General features: G+C 37.8%; 1 protein-coding gene across 3 annotated transcripts; it reads right to left on the reverse strand.

Moving 5' to 3' along the window:
• Positions 1-1,604: 1,604 nt before the first annotated feature.
• Positions 1,605-19,098, reverse strand: irf2b (interferon regulatory factor 2b). Of its 3 annotated transcripts, none has more exons than XM_066649948.1 (9): positions 18,910-19,098; positions 15,671-15,763; positions 14,912-15,011; positions 14,452-14,628; positions 12,991-13,025; positions 12,702-12,816; positions 11,248-11,391; positions 7,890-7,933; positions 1,605-5,413 (listed from the first exon to the last, which is right to left on the reverse strand). In XM_066649948.1, the coding sequence occupies exons 2-9, from the start codon at positions 15,755-15,757 to the stop codon at positions 5,111-5,113; spliced, it is 1,005 nt and encodes a 334-aa protein (XP_066506045.1). In that variant the 5' UTR covers positions 15,758-15,763; positions 18,910-19,098; the 3' UTR covers positions 1,605-5,110. The 3 variants fall into 3 exon arrangements, with proteins under 3 accessions (XP_066506045.1, XP_066506044.1, XP_066506046.1); XM_066649947.1 differs by lacking the exon at positions 18,910-19,098 and adding an exon at positions 18,590-18,737; XM_066649949.1 differs by lacking the exons at positions 11,248-11,391; positions 18,910-19,098 and adding an exon at positions 18,590-18,737.
• Between the last annotated feature and the right edge of the window lie 1,638 nt (positions 19,099-20,736).

The following is a 20,736-nucleotide window of genomic DNA, read 5'->3' on the forward strand; positions in this document are numbered from 1 at the left end:
ATATAACCTATTAATAGGCTTATTCATTAACATTTTTACACTATTACACATGCAGCCAGATCAAACACTGATTTAGCAATCTATAATATCTTCTGCATCCATATTTTTTAACTAGGCATTCTATTACTTCCATTTTTGTTTATTATTATTGCATGGGTTTCTTGTGTTGTCTGAACAGCATTTTTGTTTTATTTATTTATTTTTACAGTAACAGCTGGCACAAATGTAGATTATTGATGGGCATTCACATACCACATTAATGCTATTACTCTTATTGGAAATGAACACGTATCTACTGTTACGCTGAGACTTCTTGTAGTACTAATTTTGGAGCTTAAGGATTAACAAACCTTTGTACTGGGCTGTTTTGCAGCCAAATACTGAACAATTTTCAGTTCGACCACTAGGTAGTGCAATCCACCAAATTTATGAGAACATTTGAAACTACACATCTTGACAGGAGCAAGTTGTAGCCTGTTTACGTTAAAGGCGTCAGAGTGGTAGCCTCTAGTATTGACAGGAAGTTTAATAATCCCAATAATTTAGACTGGAATATGTATGTACAGGTAGCATAAGTGTCATTTATCCTGTGAACATGGGGAATTTGATAGTTACAGGCTATAAGTGTTTCACACAGATGCTATATTCTTTATAGTTCTTTTGGCCTAAATTTGATTTAGAATTTTGAAAAAGGCGGGAAAAAAAGTCAAAAGGAAATACATACAAAAAGGAATATTCTTTAGTTAATTCAGGTTATTTCTCCTCAGGAACAGTTCATACTGCGGCCACTAGGCAGAGGAAAAGAGCGGGGAGAGTGTGGATAAACAAAGCAAACCTTCGTAATGACCGACCTTTGTGTTTACTTATAGGTGGTGTAATTACGTATCCGCCGCGGTGTTGCCATGGTGACCCAGGTGTCATTTTTTTTGTGGTGGAGGGGAGGAGGTGTTACGTAGATTCATAACCTGAGAACAGCAACCGAAACCAAAAGGCAGAGGCCACTCCTTTCCTTTCCGCCCACACACACAAACACACACGTTTGTTTTCATGCATTGTGGGGCTGTTATGTAGACTTTGATTAATTTTGTGGGCATATTTACGTTATACATTAGGGCATCTAGCTTGAACTTAATCCATACCTTATCCCTAAACCTAACCCCATACTTACCCTAACCTTAAAACACGCAGAAAAATGAATTAATTACGTTGTGGGGACCACAAAGCCCTGGATTCAGCAGTTGGTTCCCACAATGTAAATCATTACCTTTTAGAATGTTTTATGGAAGAAAGGAAGTCCTCACAATGTGGATGAGGAAACAGGTACTGGTTCTTACAACGTGATATATTCCTGATTAACCCCTCCCCATCCCCCACCCCCAACACACACACACACACACAGACACACACACACACACACACACAAACATAAACAGCAGACATATCAAGTTACTCTAGCAGACAGCCTCTGATTCTGACATTCTCTCTCTCTCTCTCTCTCTCTCTCTCTCACACACACACTCAGGAAGAGATTGCAAGATGACAGTGAGATCATCAAAGGATTTTATCCCGTGAATTTAATTTTCCATAACTTATGTGCAATGAAACATGTTTTATAACGTGGACAGAAAAGCACTGCTGGATTGTATTCAGGTGTGAAGCAAATCCCAAAGATGAAAGTGCTAAATGAGCATTTAAAAGAAAAATCACAACAACCTACAACAAAATGGCATCACATATTCCTGTTTTTAATGTGTCCAAACTCTCTGCTTCATGTTTGGTCTTTCAAATCTGGAGGCAAGTGTGGAGCTTGATTTTCTCCTGTCATTCCAAGATTAAATCCGTAAATATTGTTTATCTGATGGTGGCAGTTTTGTTCTTCTGTCAGGTTTTACAGGTTTTCATTCATCCATTCATTGTCTGTAACTGCTTATTCAGTTCAGGGTCGCGGTGGGTCCGGAGCCTACCCGGAACCACAGGGCGCAAGGCTGGAACACACCCTGGAGGGGGCGCCGGTCACACATTCACACATAGGGACACTTTTGAGTCACCAATCCACCTACCAATGTGTTTTTGAAATAAATGGTGTGCATAAATAGACAGAAACATACAGTCAGATATATACACAGGCACATTGAAATGCAGCATTATTTTATGTCTTTACGTTCTAAAGGCTCTGATAATGAATAAATACCATCTTCATTGACTTTACACTCAAAGATGCAGAGGAAGAATTGTTGCTGGTCAATTTTATTTTACTTGAGATGAAAAACTGTGCAAAACACGCTTCAAAGAACGAAAAGATGACACATTAAAGTGTGTTCCTATTTGCACTGAACAGACAGTAGAAGATATTGACACTGTTGATGCCTGCCAATCCCATAGCTATCAGAGCTGCTGGGTCTTGCTCCCCAGAGGAGATGGCACACTTATTTTCATTTCACACAGGTAGTGGCAAAGGCCAAGCATTCAGGATAGTGTAAACGTGTTGCTAAATCATATCTTCACACTATTACTCCTTATAATTCCCCTTTAACCTTCAGCTTTGATCTGGAGGATGGCATTGGAAGGATTGTCCATACAATTTCAGCTGTTACACTACTGCTTGCATTATTTCCTTTGAAGAGCACTGATCAATAAAACAGGAAGCTCTGGAGGAACCGCACAAGAGTCTGACGCCAATGCCAAGCATACACTGGGTTGTAGAACAGTGGAATTGAATTTTCTGGAGGGCTGAAACCTTTGGAACGAATTGGCGTGTGCTCCAGTAATCATCTGGCATTAGGACCTGATATCAACAATGATCTCATGGCTAAAGACCACAACATTCTCACCAGAATGTGCCAATATTCCCAGAAGTGTAAAAGCTGTTGCTGCAGCCAACACGGGGGGAAAAAAGTTGTATTGGTATCAATCATTTAAGAAAAAAAACAATCCATTTTAGATACATAGTGTATGATAATGCCTTAACAGGTATGTTTAGATTTAACCAAACTGCTCCTATTTTCAAACTGACTTTTAAAGCACATGCTTTAAACATCCTACCACGAGCCGTGTGATGTGGAAGGTAAAGTACCTGATTGCATCAGACTGCAATGCTTACGTGAAAGTTTCTGTTTCAGCAGGCACCGTTAACTACAAGTCAGATTCAGTTGTTCTGAAACAAGCAGTGTTTAACATTTATTGTCAGGAGATCATTTCTTTACATAACATGATCTTATAGATTAGATATTCAGTGATCCACAGGATTGAGGAGCAAATGAATATGTACTGAGACACATTCACTTTAGGCGAACAGACGCTTCCATACACAGCCACAGACATGCAGTGAGGTGGAAATGTTTTGCCACTGTCTGATTTTCTGCATTTGCACAATTATCTGACTCTGCAGTGAGTAATAAAACAGGAAACATCTTGGTGAGATGCATTGTTTCATGTGCAACAAAACTGCAAAAGTAATTGCCACTTCATTTGGTTCAATTCAATTCAAAGGATAACTGTGCATTCCTATGAGAATAATATCCATTGATACCAGTCTTGGCTCAGTAAACATTTAATCCATAACGTCTATGAAAAAAAAAAAAAGTCTGATGAGTAAAGAACAGGTTGTCCAAAGCAAAGTAGCTCTAGTGAACACTAGAAATATATTTCCAAAACACAACTGAAATATCCAGGAGTTCCTCTCTTGCCATAATCACACTAAAAGATTCGCGAAATGATCATTTAAGTAGTTTTCCCAGAACTGATCCAAAAGACACTGAACAAAAAGTCACTCGTTTGCTTAGAATCATCTGAATGGTCCTCGAAAAATCTAGAGAAATCTCCTACGACACAAGTCCAATCTGTCCAACAGTAAGAATGGCTAAAATAAGTACCAGTAGAAATGTCATGAAATTTAGAGCTGATCTGGTGCATTGCGACTTCGCCGACTTGCAGATTTTGCACAAGGTTAAAAGGCCAATGAGCTGAACAAAAGCTGTATAATGCAACAAGTAAACTACCCAAACCACACATTTACACATTAGAATGGTCCACAAACTTAAAACAGGGAAATTCTATTAAAAAAGGCATTTTTTTTAAATCATTCAAGTTTCATATTAAACGGCATAAAACCTGGAAGTGGCATAAAGGTTGTGGAGATACTTCAACGTGACAGAATGGGCTAAATGTCTTAGTGTCCCAAAATAATGTGCTGTCATAGTTCACTGCTGCTGAAGCTGGCAAGAAGGAGCAATTACTTTTTCACACAGAGTTCTGTGTGTTGCATGTATTTCTTTAATACGTTACAGAAGTAATTATTCTATTTTTGTCACTGTAGTAAAAGCTACATTTATCTAAAATCAATCCTGACTGAAGCATATCACCGACAAATATGCAAAAATGCAGAAAACCATGCTAAGGAGAAAAACATTTTCACAGCTCTTTTCAGCAAAATTAGTTTATGTACATTTATGTTCACACATACAGTAGAAAGCATGATATTAACTTTCCTTTAATTTAAAAAAAATAAGTGCTCTTTGTTGTTGTTTAAAAAACCTCCATTAATCAAAATCAAGATTCAAACTAAGCCAAGAAAAATGAAATTCCCTTTAGACCCACCGATATATTGGCCTATGACCAGTTTTGAGCTAAGATATGTTGAGTTGTCAAGTGCAGTCTTTGGTTGCTGAGCCACAGATTACAAAGCTTCTCACTGAAGTATATTCCACAAAAGGCCACAGATTATCTGGTTCAGTGCTTCTCAATAAGGTGCTAAAGCTGCTGCCTCTGACTCTCCTTTATATACAGATACGTCAAGAGATGGAAACACTCCTGATAATGGCAGTTTTGAGATCTATGCCGTTGTACTTTACTGTACTGGACCTCTCCCTGAATTGAAGGCCTAGATTTGCACTGGCAAATGCACTCTGGCCTGTTTTTAGGACAGTTATTCTCACTCAAGGCTATGACAAACTACTCAAGCAGCCAGACATCCTTTGTGACTGTTTGTGTCAGCTGTGAGGCCCTCAACCAGCAGCAAGCTTATGTTGCCCAGGTGTCTGTTCCATGATTAAGTCCAGTATAGCCTCCTCTGAAGCCAGCCAATCATAGCCTTAAGACCCAACAGCCTTCCTCAGCAGCTCTTGACTGATTTAGAGACATCAGAGGTCTTCATGATGACGCTGGCTCGATTTTCATGGATTGGGGGTTGGTTGGGGGTTACTGGAGGGTGTGAGGAAGGGATGCTCCATGGCCCTTCACTGCTGTGGGAGCCATGAAAGGAAAGAGTTGAGGGGTCCCGGACAGTGGTGATTCTGAAGTTGGGCTTGGTCGGGGTGATAAAAGTGGACATGCTTGGTAAGGATGTCCGCATCACAGAGCTGCCTACTGGATTTGTATCCTCAGGGTTTATTCCCCACATGGTTGATCTCACATGCTGTAAAACAGAAAACACCAACTCAGATGTTGTTGTTTTTTAACAGAATTTCAAAATGGCATAGATTGTGTAATAAACTGATAAATAGATTCTTAGAAATAGCCCACAACTGAAATTCTAGCTTTCATTCCGTTTTTTTTTTTTGTTAATCTCAATGGATATGTGTATTCTGATACAGAGACAAAAGCACATATTTAGTTATGTTTCACTTTATACTGGAACGTGATCTGCCTGATTCAGGAATATGTCTCTGCACGTATTTCAAGGTAGACATCAGAAACGATTCCACTGAAATAACGCTGTATATTTTTTTCTGGGCAAAGTCCAACATGTTTCCATGATTTCTCGGTGCAATAATTATCATTCAAAAGATTTAGACCATGACATGCATACTGAGAAAATGTAATCTTCTTTTTACTTGGAAGCGTATCGTAAATCATTAATCATCTGTGAGCAAATGTCGTCGCAGGAATTCACTAATTGTGTGTATCGCATCTGGAGGCCACGGGTGAATAATCATTAAAAAACACAAAATGACTTTAAATACCTTGAAATTTGGATTTAATTACATAATGTGTCTGCTGTATCAGAATGTATTGTCAGATAATGTATTGTATGGGACCTTGAGATTAGTATGATGTTTTGTGGGCTAGTGTGTTACATCAGCTTGTTTATTTTCATCTCAACACTTATCAAAATACAGTTGTTTAAGAAACGTTCGTACGGTTATATGCTCTATAAACTCAAAACTGAAACATCTGCATGTTAACATTAGGCATCATTTTTGCAATTCCTAAAATGACTTCAGAGTTTTGTGTATAATTACCCCGCTACTCTACAAATAAACTAAATAAGACGGGATAACAGGGCTCAGAAGTAAAGACCTCCTCTTATTCTTTAGTGCTTTTGCCACGTTGGAATAAACTTTTCCTTCTGTTGAACTCCGTATGAATCATGTGCTGTCAGGAATGTAGAGAAACCTCACACTAGTGCCTGCCCACCCTCACAAACACACACCCACACCACCACAAATTTCACTATCTTACACCGAGACATGGCACACATAATGACAGTTTTACCAGCCAAAGAACACTTCCTTTAAGTAGTTGTTTATTTCACTGCTGCCACTACCATGGTCGACATGATACTATCGCCACACAACAGCTAACTGCAAACGTAAACCTGCTTCCTCTAGTAAATCAAATCTGAAAATGACTGCGATAAATAGCACAAAAGAGGCAATAAAAATGTACAGCTTTTCCCTAGTGCATTTCCCACAGAATGAAAATTACAACCTGTTTTCCTGCCTGAACACTGAAATTGACCTTTTACACACTTTAAACCCAGGGCCTCAGTAAACAAACACCCATATCTACCAAATAAAAAGCACACTCAAAATACAAATATGATTACAGCGCTATCAGAATGTTTCACATTCGTAAAGGCCAAATGATATATTTTGAAATAGGTTATACACAGACATATGTTTAGTTAGTCACGTACAGTACATCTCTGTGGTTTTATGCAGTGAACCTAATGCATGTGAAGGGCATATGGACTATATGGACTTAGAAGTGAATTTAGTTTACATACTATATCTTTTTTTACTTCTACATAGAATATCTATTTAAGTAATAATAGGTTTTCATTATGAAAATAACTTCAAAAGCCTTTTTGCATCTCAGCACTTAAACACTGAGTTAACTGATGCATTTCTGTTGTCTGATGGACCACAGCGGTTTTGTGAATAACCACCCAGGCTAAATATTCTGTACACTGTAATCCATGTGGTGGCAAATCAATACTTTACATTAGATTTAAAATCTTGGAAATCTTTAATTAGTTTCAAATGTGTGATAATTTATAGACATCTGCAACACAGTGAACGAGATTTCATTTATTATTTTTTTTCTGCTTACATCAGAACTGGAAAGGATAGGAACTGAAAACAGGACTTGAGCCAATGGTTGTGTGCACTGCTGTCCACAGACATGCCAGAAAGTCCACTGTGTGGTTTAAGTCTCTACACTTTAAAAAGGAATTGGCTACATGTATGTTTATATGAAGCTGATATGATTACATAGAAAAATGAAAAGCAGTTGTGAGTAACAACATGAACATATGAGAGGTGTGAAGTACAGCAAACAGATCCAGAACTTAGTAACAGATCCTGAGTCAGTTCTGTGGACCTACTTGTGTTGTTCTGGTGCTATCAACAATCATAACACTGAACAAGAGTCAGTTGTTTTTGACTCAAGCAAGTTAAGTGCCGGTGAGATTTACAGGAAGCAAACAGAGAGTGGATTCTGGGCATTGCTCTGACATCATCTTAAAGAGGCAGTGCCAAAGTTATTTGCTTGCAACACTATTACCATCAGTCAGGTTCATGTTATTGGCTGCATGTTATATGCTACTAACACACTCATATCACAATCCACTCCAAAGCACAATGCGTTCTGAAAGGTTTTGCACATACCTCCTTGGAGTCTTCTTCACTCTGTGCACTGTCAGTATCACTCTCTAAGAAAGAGAGAGGAGGGGGGGGGGGAGGGAGAGAGAGAGAGAGAGAGAAAGAGAGACTGATTACTCAGGGATTTCCTGATAGACAGGTTACCGTTGCCAAAAATAAAGGTGGTTGGGTGAATAAAAAAAATCAGAAGGGTGAAAAACTAGTTCACCTACAAAAGACCCATCTCAGGTCTCTAGGTAAAAAGTGCCTAAAATTTTCCACACCAACTGTAAGCCTCTGCTTAATAATGATCTGTTGATACATTGCCAACAACTGCCGTATGCATCATACCATTGGTAATCACTCTCACTGGTTAAACATAAAGAGAAATAGCTCCAACATATAATAGCTAATTACAAACCTAAACTAGAAACTGCAAATGATAAACAAGAAAACGTTATGGGCAGTTTTTCTAAGAAGATGTGAGTAGTTTCTCATCCTTAATTCTCAATTCAAATATTTTGGATCAAATCTGACTACACCACCAATTCAACCACAAGTCTGGAACAGAACCATTTCTGCATGCCGTTTGTTGTTTAAGTTGTCTCATAAGGTGTGTGTTTGTAGATTTTAAAAAATCATTTTTTGGATTAATCATGAAACCACAGAAATGGTGCAGTTGAGCAACTCCACAGTCTCAAACCTCCAAGACTTTCTGGGAAAACAAAAAAGCTGCTGCTTATTAAAAAACACCTGCTGGGACATTTTTGTTTAAGACTGTGGTTAAAAATAGGTTTCTGTGGTGCAGTTCATGCTGACAATCAAATAAATTGATCTGCTCACTCCAGCCATGGCTGAAAACTGTTCTTTAAGTCTGAATGGTGAGGATTACACATTAACTCTCTCCTCTGTGATGTGCCGAAGCAGCTCCGGTACAGAGGTACAGCTACGGCAATAAACACAGAACTAGTGACCTTGGTTAGAGTACAGCCAGAGAGAAGTTAATCCTTATAGGCACCGAGCAACACTCTATGACTGGAAATCTGAGTCAGACAAAATCAGGGTCGATGGGGAATCTCAGTTATTTCAAAAGAACAATGACCCGAATGCAGCAAACCCTCTGTAAATAAACTGCCTTTCCTGAAAAACATTTGCAGCCCCACTGTCTGCATATATCTGTAAACATATTTGTAAAACTAATAAAGGAACCTGAAACTACATAAGCCTTCCACTTAATTTTATAAAGCCGCATTCAAACAAGTGTCAGTTACCACGATGACTGTTTTTCTCAACAAAAACGTATGCTTCGATAATTTGTTTTATAAATTTTGATATGATTATGTCAATTACCGTGAACTGCTTTTGTAGGTGTTGTTTAGCATGAATATTTTACCAATATTTGTCTTACATAAGTCACAGAAAGACATTTATTATTCACTGTTGCCTTTATAATATTCTGAATAACAGGAGAACACCTAGAACACCAAAACGGTACTGTAGTATTTTGGGGCAATATTTGTTTATCAGATGCACCACACCTCACTGAACTAACCAACCAACCAACCCACCAACCCACCAACCAACCAACCAAACAACCAACCACCCACCCACTCACCCACTCACTCACTCACTCACTCAATCACACACACACTCTTTAGAAACTGCTCCACAAAGTAAATGCTATACAGTACTTGACATCAAAGACACTACAGCTTCGTTCCAATGTCTAGGATGCATTTTTTTCTAAGTTTTTATGCCACTGAAGGCTGTTCAAATGTGAACGATTGTTTGTAGAAAATCAAGAAATGCAGACATCTTTTGAAGAGATTTGGAGGATGCTACCGATGTATCCTTTGCATTCACTGCACACATACTTCACTGAGGATTAACATACAATAATGTTGGTGGTAACCTAAGTCTCCAGATTGGTGTTTTGTCCTAAAATATTTGTGATGCTTTTAATCGATTCTCTCTTAAGAACATCATTTATTTATTTATTTATTTATTTATTTATTTATTTTCATGCCACAGTCATCATCGTCCAGCTTCATCAGACCATTCTATTAGAAAGAGCTGTCAGACTGTAAGGATTTTAGCTGTTCTCTTCTGGTTTTGTAGTGTTTTCTTGTATTATCTCCTCTTGTTGTGAATGACAATAAAGTATCTTTAAATCATTGAATTCTTGTGTCTTTAGCCATGCCCCCGCACCTGTGAGCCCCAAGTGTAATTGCTCACAGGTGTTGCCCTTTTTGTGTTCCCCAATATAATGTCTTCTCGGTGTATGTTGCGGTTCATTGTCATTGTACATTGTTTGTAACGTGTGGCACGACTCCAATGGAATAGTCCAATAACCCGAGGCCTAGGCAATGGAACGCAACTTATATGCCCTTGTTTTATATCAGATGAGCTGGTGGGTTTTGGGAAACACGGTTCCTAGAGGCTAACACCTTCACACAGAAATTTACATAGGACATATCCAAATATCCACAGACAGTCTGCACTGAGCAACTATTGCACACACAATAACAACAAAGACACTACAGCTATACCCCAGGAGCAGGTTGTTATTACATTTGTATAGAAATGATTTAATAAGAAATGGTATTGCTAAGCAACCTTATTAGTTCTGTGAATTGCAGAAGGCAATTCATATTGGAATGATCACTATCTCAACTTGTACAAACTAGTATGCAGATTGCCCTGTATATAGATTAGTCAAGGAGCTACAGGGCTAAGTTTCTAAGAAACACTAGAAGACAATAGCCACCTTAAATGCATGCTCAGGACATTTCTTAACACAGACAAAATGCATCCAGGTTTTCAGTAAGTGTGCATTGAGCTTCTCAAAGTGGTTTAAAGCTTTGGCTGTATATGTGAATGATAAAAAACAACAACAAAACAAACAACACATAAAACTACAGACAAAGAGAGTGGGCAGCCATGCCCACTAACAAGCCTTCACAACCTTAATGGAGACCTGGGTGAGGTTTGAACAGTTAGGAGATGTTTTGGGAATGAATTTACAGAAAATGTTTAACTTCTTGTGTTTGTTAAGAATACTAGATTTGTAGCTCCAGTTACAAGCAAACATTACCAACGATATTTATGGGGTCAACAGAAAGTTATTTAGCAAAATTCAGTTAAACTACCATATTAAAGACAAATAAAAATAATCCAGCTCAAATATGATGTTTAAGAAGTATTTACAGTGAGCTACTGTTATTTATTAATGAAAGCTTCCATTTGGCACTATATAAATGACATGTAAATAAGGTAACATGAATGTTTATGGTAACTTATACCATCTACTGATTGTCAATCATGTTAGCATGTATGCCTTATCTATTTCTTTACAGTTGAGAGACAGAGAAACAGACAGACACACCTCCGAATGAGGACACCGGAGAGATCTGCAGGGGATAGGGATGGCTAGAGCTCACTGCCTGCTCTTCGTTCTCGGTCATAACCTCTATGGTCTGACACACGTCTGGGATAATCAGGTGGTCTTCTGAGGGGCTGCGGCTGCCCACTACAGTGGAATAGAAACAGAGAAGAGAGAGTGAATATGAAGAACACATCAGGGGAACTGACTAGGCAGGTATGCGTGGGTGAGAGTGTGTATATGCAAAAGGGAATTCTTGGAGAATGTATGAGGGAGCTGTCAAAGAATTTGTCTTTTTCTTAAACAAGTTATTTGAATAACTACTTATTTTCTTAGCTTTACTAGGACTCTCATGGTCTATCTAAAGAGAGGCAGAGTGTGCAGATAGAAAAGCATTAATGGTGTAAATATATTACAAAAAATACTAGAAATAATACTGAATAAAATGCGTTACTATGCCAAAGGAATTGCATATTACTCAGTAAAGGTGAAAGTTTTAAGCACTGTTTATCTGAGGCCACCATTTCCCGGTATACAGGGTCTGACGTGGTTGTTTGGAGCTACATTTTCTCTTTTAATAATTTGTAGTTGTTTATAATTCTTCAAGGATGAAGCGTTCATGTTAATGGTGGCTGTGCACCAGCCATGGGTCGTGTCTGCTATAAAACTGCTTTATATCTCTAGTAAAGAAAGAGACTAAAAATATAAATCTCCAAAACAATCTCCAGTCAACATGCAACAACTGAAAACAATGCGTATAGAATGGGTAACTTTGGGGGAAAAAACAACAACAACATAACAACGCAAAGAATAATGCCTTTGTGTTTTAATCAGCAAAGAGAATCTTCACCCAGTGGCTGAGACACACTGCTGAAAACAAGCCTAAAATAACTCTTACAGGCTTAATTGTTTGCAGCCAGCTTATAATGTGTTAGAGTAGCCATGTCATTTTTGCCCTACTTTTAGAACAAAGATCTGTCAGAGGGTAGAGAATTTTAAACTTTAATACAGTACAACTTTTAATAAACAGCTATTTTATTATGCCATGAAAGGGAATGCACATGTAACTACGTAATGCCTTAATCCTACTTCTTCCTTATGCCATTGATTGTTTATTTTCCACTGTCATCGTTGCAATTAAAATGTCAGAACCCAGATTCCTGTACAACTGCCTACATGAGAAAAAAAATAAATAAAAACACTACACAAATAATATTTCACTGAACAGAATTGTATGTTTTGCATATCTGCCTGAGGTGGGGCTACGTCAAGCAGAAAAACTAGAAAACAGACAAGTCCAAACACAAAAGTTCCTGTCAAAGTCCAAAACAGCGTTTTGGAATGAAGAAAAGTTTTATTTGCATATGTATTCCAAGTCATAGGGGTGTGTATGATGTGTGTGTGAGATTGGATATGCATGGTTATGTGTGTGTGAACAGTTAATAGCTTTGCTTTACCTGTGGCTGGTGCTTGGTCTGCTTCCTGTTTAATTGAGAGGGATCCTGCTCCAGTGTTCATTACTGAGCCATTGGTGCTCTCCCAGGCCGAGGATACAGGGCAAGGCTGCTCTTCCTGCAGGACACACTTTCAGTCAGCACTCAAGGACTGAAGGACAACAAGTGGACCATGCTCATAGCTTAACTCTGAGCAGCTCAAATGAAACTTAATCTTAGTATAAATGTGAAAATGAATCAACTGGCTTTAATAAGTGTGTCTGAAGCTACAAATACAAGTACAAGACTTTACCTTTATCTTTACTTCCTTATCTATCCTCTTCTTTCCTATAAGGACACAATAATTAATGATTAGTAATTAAATAGCACAGAGATAACATTTCAACTGTTAAAACCCAATAAATGTATTTGTCTTCAAAAGAACATATGATCATTTGAATTTGATGCCAGGAACAAGTTCAGAAAATGTTGGGACAGGACAACAAACACTGGTAGAGTTGTGTAATGCTACAAAAAAACAGAAATTAGCAACAGGTCAGTATCAGAGAGGCTGTGTCTTCCAGAAGTAAAGATAGGGAGGGGTTCACACTTTGTGAAAACTGTAGAACCATGGAGAACACCACGCAGAGACAGGGAGAACACCAAAAATAAATGTTTATCAACTTAGAAAAGTAAAGTATTTTGGGATTTCTTCATCTACAGTACAAAATAAGTAATATTCAAAGATTCATAGAATCCAGAGAAATCTCTATATGCAAGGGATGAGACCCAAAACCAGTACTGACTGGCTGTGACCTTCGTGACATAAGGTGGTACTGCATTAAAATAAAAAAACTATTAAAATTATTTACTGGAAATCACTGCATGGGCTCAGAAACATTTCCTGTCAACTGTTTGTCGCTAGGCTAATATTTCTCAAAAAACAAAAAGCTTTCTCAGTTTTATCACTTACCATTACTTCTTAATATTTTATTATGTGTATATTCATCAATAAAATGCAGTGATGGAGGTAGTGTCGCAGTCACCCAGCTCCAGGATCCTGGGGTTGTGGGTATCAATCTCGCTCCAGGTGACTGTCTGAGAGGAGTTTGGTGTGTTTGCCCCATGTCCGCTTGGTGGACTGGCGACTCAAAGTGTCCATAGGTGTGAGTGTGTGAGTGAATGTGTGTGTCGCCCAGCAAAGGACTGGCGCCCCCTCCAGGGTGTGTGCCTGCCTTGCAACCAGTGATTTTTGGGTATGCTCCGGACCCACCTGGTTTCACTCGGCTCAAGGCAGGAATACATCCTGGACAGGGTGTGAGTCCACTGCAGGTCACCCCACACTGGATATGTTTGGGCCAATCCACATACCAGTATGCGTTTTTGGACTATGGAAGGACACTAGAGAACACGCACAGAGGCAACGAGAACTCCAAACCCCTCACAGAGAGTGACCCAAGGTGGAGACTGAACTCACAACTTCTGCACAGCAAGTAGCCTAACTGGCTGATTATCTATTACAAACATTTGCTGTTTATACTTCCAATCCCACAACTGATGACAGACACTATTCCAAAAAAAAAAAAAAAAATTATCTGCTTAAATCATATTAGATGATAGAAGACTGAAGCTATACAGTTCTCCTCTGACACACATTACATTCAAAACAAAACTACCAGTTACATACAATGTGTTTACTTCATAGGTGAGTCATATTAAGTGCGACCCCATTTATACAACATATACTTTTTGTTGGTGTGAGACAGATTCTAACCTCTCTTTGATTGTCTCTCAGATGCTGACAGCATTTTGTAAACTCTGAAGGCGTTTGTTCCTTTTTTGATGCTCTTATCTTTCACCTCTTCGATGTCAGGTAGGGAGTTCATAGCACACCGGAAGTTTGCTTTCCATGTTTTGGGGTCAGGCTTGTCCACCCCTGGTTGATATTTGCCTAAATATCAAAACAGGAATTCATCATTTACTGGATACATCTGAAATTGCATCATGCTGATATGGAAATGATTATGATGTATTCAGTTTCATTTTTTTGCTCATGTATTTAGTGTAGTTATTGTGAGAGAATAATGAGCGAGAAAGTGGGTGAGGAAGTCATTCACTCAACCAAGAGCTTATATGTAGGAGATATATGTTGAATATATAAGTAAGAGAATTGTAAGACTAAGAAATTAGAAATGATATCGGTGTGTATGTGAATGTGTGTGTATCCATGCTACCTGTGTGTATGGCCCAGTTTCGGAAAAGAGGTGCATCTTTCTCCACATCCCAGCCATGCCTTGCAGCATGCATCCATGGAATCTGGAAAATTCTCTTCTCCTACACATGCAAACCATTAAAAACAAGAAATGTCATCACAGGGGATGTGCTTTTGTTTTGGGTGTCTGTGTGCACATCTAGTTATCATGATACATATCGGTGGCGAGCATCACATACATGTCAATCATTTTGGAGGCACAATTTTTGGTAAAATCTTAAGTATTTCAAATCTACAACACAGAAATGTCAGAAATGTGTCTTTTTGCATTGCTTCTCATGTTGCTCAGTATCTCTTAATGGCATATTTTTCAAGGAATGCACCAATATGAGAATTACCAGCTGATGCCAATGTCTGATATTTTTCACATACTTGTCTGGTGATGCAGATATATAAACATTTATCAAATATAGAACCTAGGGCAAAATCCACTTGCTTTAGCATCTTAGAAAAGCAAACAAACTATGTTTAAAAGGCTAAATGAATACAATGATGACATGTTTAATGTAGCAGTTCAACATTGCCGGTATGTTCTTCTCTTCCAGACAACAATAAATAAAAATTAAAATCTTTTTTATTTATATCAATCAAATCTGAACACCTGCCTGATGGCAACGTATCCTTCAGATTTATCCATGTATTTCCCGATACTGACACATTTCCAATATCATTGTGTATTACTACTACTTATGTCCTTTGAAAGAAACAACTGTTTACTTACCCTGTTGACCCACTTGAGCCCTGGAATTTTACAAGAGTTTATCTGCTCCTCCAGCCATGGACGCATTCGCATTCTCTCCACCGGCATAGTGTCCTAGAGAGTGTGTTTGTGCGTGTGTGTGTGTGTGTGAGAGAGAGAGAGAGAGAGAGAGAGAGAGAGAGAGAGAGAGAGAGAGAGAAAGGGAGAGTGTCAAAGTCATCTGGACTGTGTCATCATTACATAGAAAAGGCTTACATTCTTTATTTTATACAGGAAACAAGTTTGGAATCAGTCCACCATGCACTAGTCTGCTTAGTTTTTTCCCATTTTTCAAAATAGTCAACAACCTAGATGAAATTTGTAAATATATATAAAGGCTGAGCGTCCAGACTTGCCTAATACACTTACAGTCTTCAGACAACTAGAAAACAGTACAGAGACAAGTCAGACCCCTCGACCTTGTCAAAACAGTAGCTTTCCAGAAAAGATCTGATGTAAGTGGCTCAGTTTCACTAACTTCACATGCGGGTAATGTAAACTGTTCTACTGTTCTACAAACAGTGCTCTCCAGAATGAATGAATGCTCATATATAAGGACTTTTCACTAGTGTGCCAATATAGTTGATTAAAAAAAAAACTCTACGTGTATAACAATTTATACAGCAACATTTTATTTTCTGCTCGTCATCATTTTTTATTTAAGAGCAATATACACAATGAGGCTATCCTCCTGGGATTTATCAGAATCCGTTAATCTTTATAAAAACAAGTTTAACTTATTTGAATCCATCACCCTGAACCTGAATGGCCACTACTTCTTTGAACAATGAGAAACAAAAACATACACAATGGTGCATTCTAGGGCTGTGTATATATTGTTTGCAACAGGTTTATCTTGTATTCAGTGATGTGTATTACATGCAAATATTAAATCAATATGCAAGTAATGTTATAATTCATTACATATAAACGTGGCCCAACATTCAACCCCTTAAGGTCTGGGATAGAGAAGAAAAGCACTTGCATGTACTGCGTGCATCCAATTTTTTTATCCCACTCCCCCCTGCTCCTGCCAAAAATCAGCAGCATTTGTCCCTCTTCTGTTCACAATGTAAACATTTTGGCCTGTTCCTGCCTGCAGTCCTGCATACTTCATAAAAAAATAATCTTCTGAATTAATTTAGTACACACCATGGACTTCACAGTCCCTCACTAACGTTACATGGAGATGCTGGCATATGTGCATTAACACACACACACACACACACACACACACTTTGTGTTAACATGATCCGTTGCTTTGTAAATATTTAGAATGTATTGATTATGAATGAACATTATTTTAGACAGAGTTTTCATTAATCTGTGGGATTTTTCTACATATTTATGTCGTCCCTCAGTCACTGAATTGGTTAACCTCCCACACCTGTGCAGGATACTGTAATGCAGTTTCAGGCTTCTAAATATTGTGAAGAGACCCATGAGTGCACACCTCTGCTTGCATCCTTTGAAACATGTGATGTCAACCACAGCCTCCTAATAAATTTGCTAGTAATGCAATGTCAACAGTCAGCCCAACATGCCAGAGGACATGTCACATTAGCTAATAGACACCTGTGCTGCCTAGCATCATGCCGTGTGATAATAGGTGCTAGGGGGCCATCCCACCCACACGGAGAGTGACATCAATTGTGTTCTCTATGACACAGTTCCGTGGCTGGAGTGTTACTGTGGATTGAAGGGGCGGCTAACTCTGATTTTCAGGTGTTTAAGTGAAATTATACTTGAATTAAATACATTTTCACTAAGCTCATGTATTCATATACAGTCATAACATGTATATTAATATTAAATAAATAATGCCTGAATTCTCTAAAGTGGCTAATTACTCTGCAGTTTTTATAACAGTGTCCCACTGGCCATAGTGTTAGACTACAGAGTTAACAGCTTAATCTAGTAGGAGTCCTCAGTAGTTGTGAGAAACTTATTAACCACTTAAGTATTAAATTACAATGTATCAGTAAGTAATTGACAAGTCAAGTTGTGGTGTCCTGAAATATCTCATCACATTACTAACTTACTAACAAATTAACTAAATAAAAAAATAAAATAAAATAAAACGAGGAAGAAATAGTGCAAAGTACTATTCAAAATGAAAAACAGAAACGAAAGGGTTTTGTTAGTTTCCCAGTTCTCCCAATATTTTATTTATGATTTAAAATATTTGAGAAGAATTGTAGCACTAAGAGCTCCGTCATATTCATCTGTAAATCATTATTAATATTGGAATCTAAAATTAGATTAAATTAAAATGTACTCTATAAAACATTATTAGCCAATATAATCCATAATCAATGTTTTTTTGCTGTATAAAATCAGCATTGGTATTTGTTCATTTTCGTCTGGCCCTACTTCAGTACACGCTTTATACATTCAGTGAAACATTGTTAAGTTGATTCATTTTATTTCTTTTGTTCGTTGTGGTTGAGCTGAAATTTTACAAAAGGGGGAAAAAGCAAATAGCAATATCGTTAAGATATTTTCCCCAAGTCTCTCAACATTTGTCAAGGGCCAGTATATTAACCACTGGACAAACAGATAGGTTTGTAATTGACAAGACCGGGTAGAGTAGAGGCAGCAGTACACAATACAGAGGGGTTTTACCAAGTGTCAGTGCAGTAATAAGCCATAATGTTACATTTTCTAAATGATAATTAAAAATTGCACAGTCATGGCTTGTAAAACAGATAGAGATAATAGCAGTCATTTCTAAATAAACAAATAGGCACTGGGGGATTTATTTGTGACTTGTGTGTGATTTAGAAACACAGAGAGAGAGAGAGAGAGAGAGAGAGAGTTTAAAAATGTTACAGCCTCCAAACACCACACATAAATTAATCCAGTCCCTTCTGCAGACACGAAAAGGCTGTTGTTACTTACGCTATCGTCGGTTACCAGCATTTCTCACTGCACTGTGAAAGACTATCACGCTCTGACTCTCTCCGTATGTTGCTCTCTCTATGTCAAGTCCAGTCTCTGTGGCCGAGAACTGTCAACTGCTCCCAAACTTCTGCCCCAGCGTCCACCAACCACCACAGAGTGTCAAGTCATTTCAAAAGTGAAAATAAACATTCCCAGATCCCGACTGGATATAAACACTGCTAGTTTCGTTTTTGTGTTGATCCCCATAGCCCCGCTGCTACACACAAGCTAAAGAATAATCAAGCCATAAATAAGAAATGCGGAAATGTTTTCTTTACCTGTGCAATAAGCAGAAATTCAGGCTCGCTTTTGGCTCAGTAATGTCTCACAGCGTACGAACAACCAGTATTTTAAATTGTGAGAGTCTATAAGAAAAAGGAAACTTAAAAATAATCCGTCTTCGCAGTCCAGATCGAAAGCAAAACAAGTAAAGGAAACAGTGTTCGGTGGAAATCCCCTCCCGTCCTCACGACTCTCTTTGCTGTGCAGAGGGGCTCGTCACAGGATTCTTCTGGTGAATCGGTTCGTTTGAAATGACTCAGAAATGCAAATGAATCTTTTCCATTACGTACCACGTGAGGGTATTGTTTAAAATATATTTAAAGCATGTACGAGGACATATACCACGACATACGAAAATTTGGACACTTGTTTCAAATTATTATGTAATTTCTAGTTGAGATCAAACATATTTTAATTCTAAATCTATCATACAAAATATAGAAACGTCCTTAATATAGCCTTCAGTCCCTTAAGACTAGTTCTTCCCCATAAAAGACAATAGGTTTAAAACATAGCATAATATTCTCTGTGTAATATATCTGTCTTTTCTCTTTTGTGATCAAGCATTTGGAGTCTGAAGTAGAGAGACATCATATGAAGAACAAAGTTGGCTCAGTCTATTTTTGAATCTAACTTTCAACACATTGAATCAGAGAACTAGAAAGAATCGGTTTATTAATCAGAATCAAAGTTCCCGTTATCGGTAGCTAGAGGGCGTTTTACTGACCACCCGTTCTCCGACTCCTGCGCTGTGATTGGCTACAGCGTATCTCGTCCCGCGCTGTAATTGGCTAAAAGCACATTAAGTCCCGGCTCTGATTCAGTATGAGGGAGTGAAGGAGGGACTTGATTAAAAAAAAAAAGAAAAAAAAAAAAAAAAAAAAAAAAAAAAAAAAAGAAAAACGAAAACGGGCGGAGAATCAAACAACACTAGTTCACGCCACGCTGAGCTCAATTTCGTTTTCACTTCCCTGTAGTTCTTTACAGACCCTTAAAGTGAGAGCAGGAATAGAAACTCAGTTCATAAGAAAACATGTTAAACTCATCAAAAACTTTTTGTAGGCTCCTTTTTTTCACCCATAAAGAGTGTGGATTACATTTAACTTTATATTTTATTGAATTTAAATACTTGATTGTTTAATTATTATTTAAGTTTGGTGTAATTTTATGTTAATATATATTATAATAGTATATATATGTATATATAATTTCTAACAGCCCCAAAATTATTGCTTGCAATAAACATTCACATCAAATACGCAAGTGCAGTAAATAACAGCTTTTTCTTTACCATATAATAGGCTGTGCCATATGACCCCAACAATCTAACTTGCTGCAAACACACATCCACTCTCTTATCTACAGTCACGCCCAGCTTCTCCTTGTTTATGGTGCAATATAACAGATCCTACACAGCAGAATTTGGACATATAATAGGACTTTACTGAGTAGAAATGTAGTTGTATATAGGAGAATCTTTCGGTAAAATGTCACAAATTTTACATGTTTTTTGCATGCATTTTGCATGTTTGATCGTTAACGTTAGATTGCACTTTTGTATCTTAGTGATGTTTAGAATAAATTTCCCAATATATTACAGTCTGATTCTTGCTGAAAGAAATGGAAATGAAACTGTTTAATGTGACGTGATAAAGGTTCTGCTTTCTCTTCTGCAAAGAAAAGGATCTTTGGAAATTGCACACTCCCACAGCAGATTAGTTAACTTCATGGGGATCTTGTTACACACTGGAAGAGCACATTTAATAGGGTGGAATTTAAATGATGGAATTATTAAAGATTGTCAACCATTCCAATTTGTGTAA

This window comes from Hoplias malabaricus, chromosome 17 (assembly GCF_029633855.1).
Source record: "Hoplias malabaricus isolate fHopMal1 chromosome 17, fHopMal1.hap1, whole genome shotgun sequence".
Taxonomy (NCBI): domain Eukaryota; kingdom Metazoa; phylum Chordata; class Actinopteri; order Characiformes; family Erythrinidae; genus Hoplias; species Hoplias malabaricus.

Excerpts from the sequence above, each read along its gene's own strand:
- irf2b (XM_066649947.1), bottom strand. The coding sequence starts at position 18,610 with ATGCTGGTAACCGACGATAGC. Across the intron at positions 13,026-14,451 it reads TGAGAGACAATCAAAGAGAG|GAAAGAAGAGGATAGATAAG; the intron begins GTTAGAATCTGT and ends GTGTCCTTATAG. Across the intron at positions 11,392-12,701 it reads AGACCAAGCACCAGCCACAG|TGGGCAGCCGCAGCCCCTCA; the intron begins GTAAAGCAAAGC and ends ATTCCACTGTAG.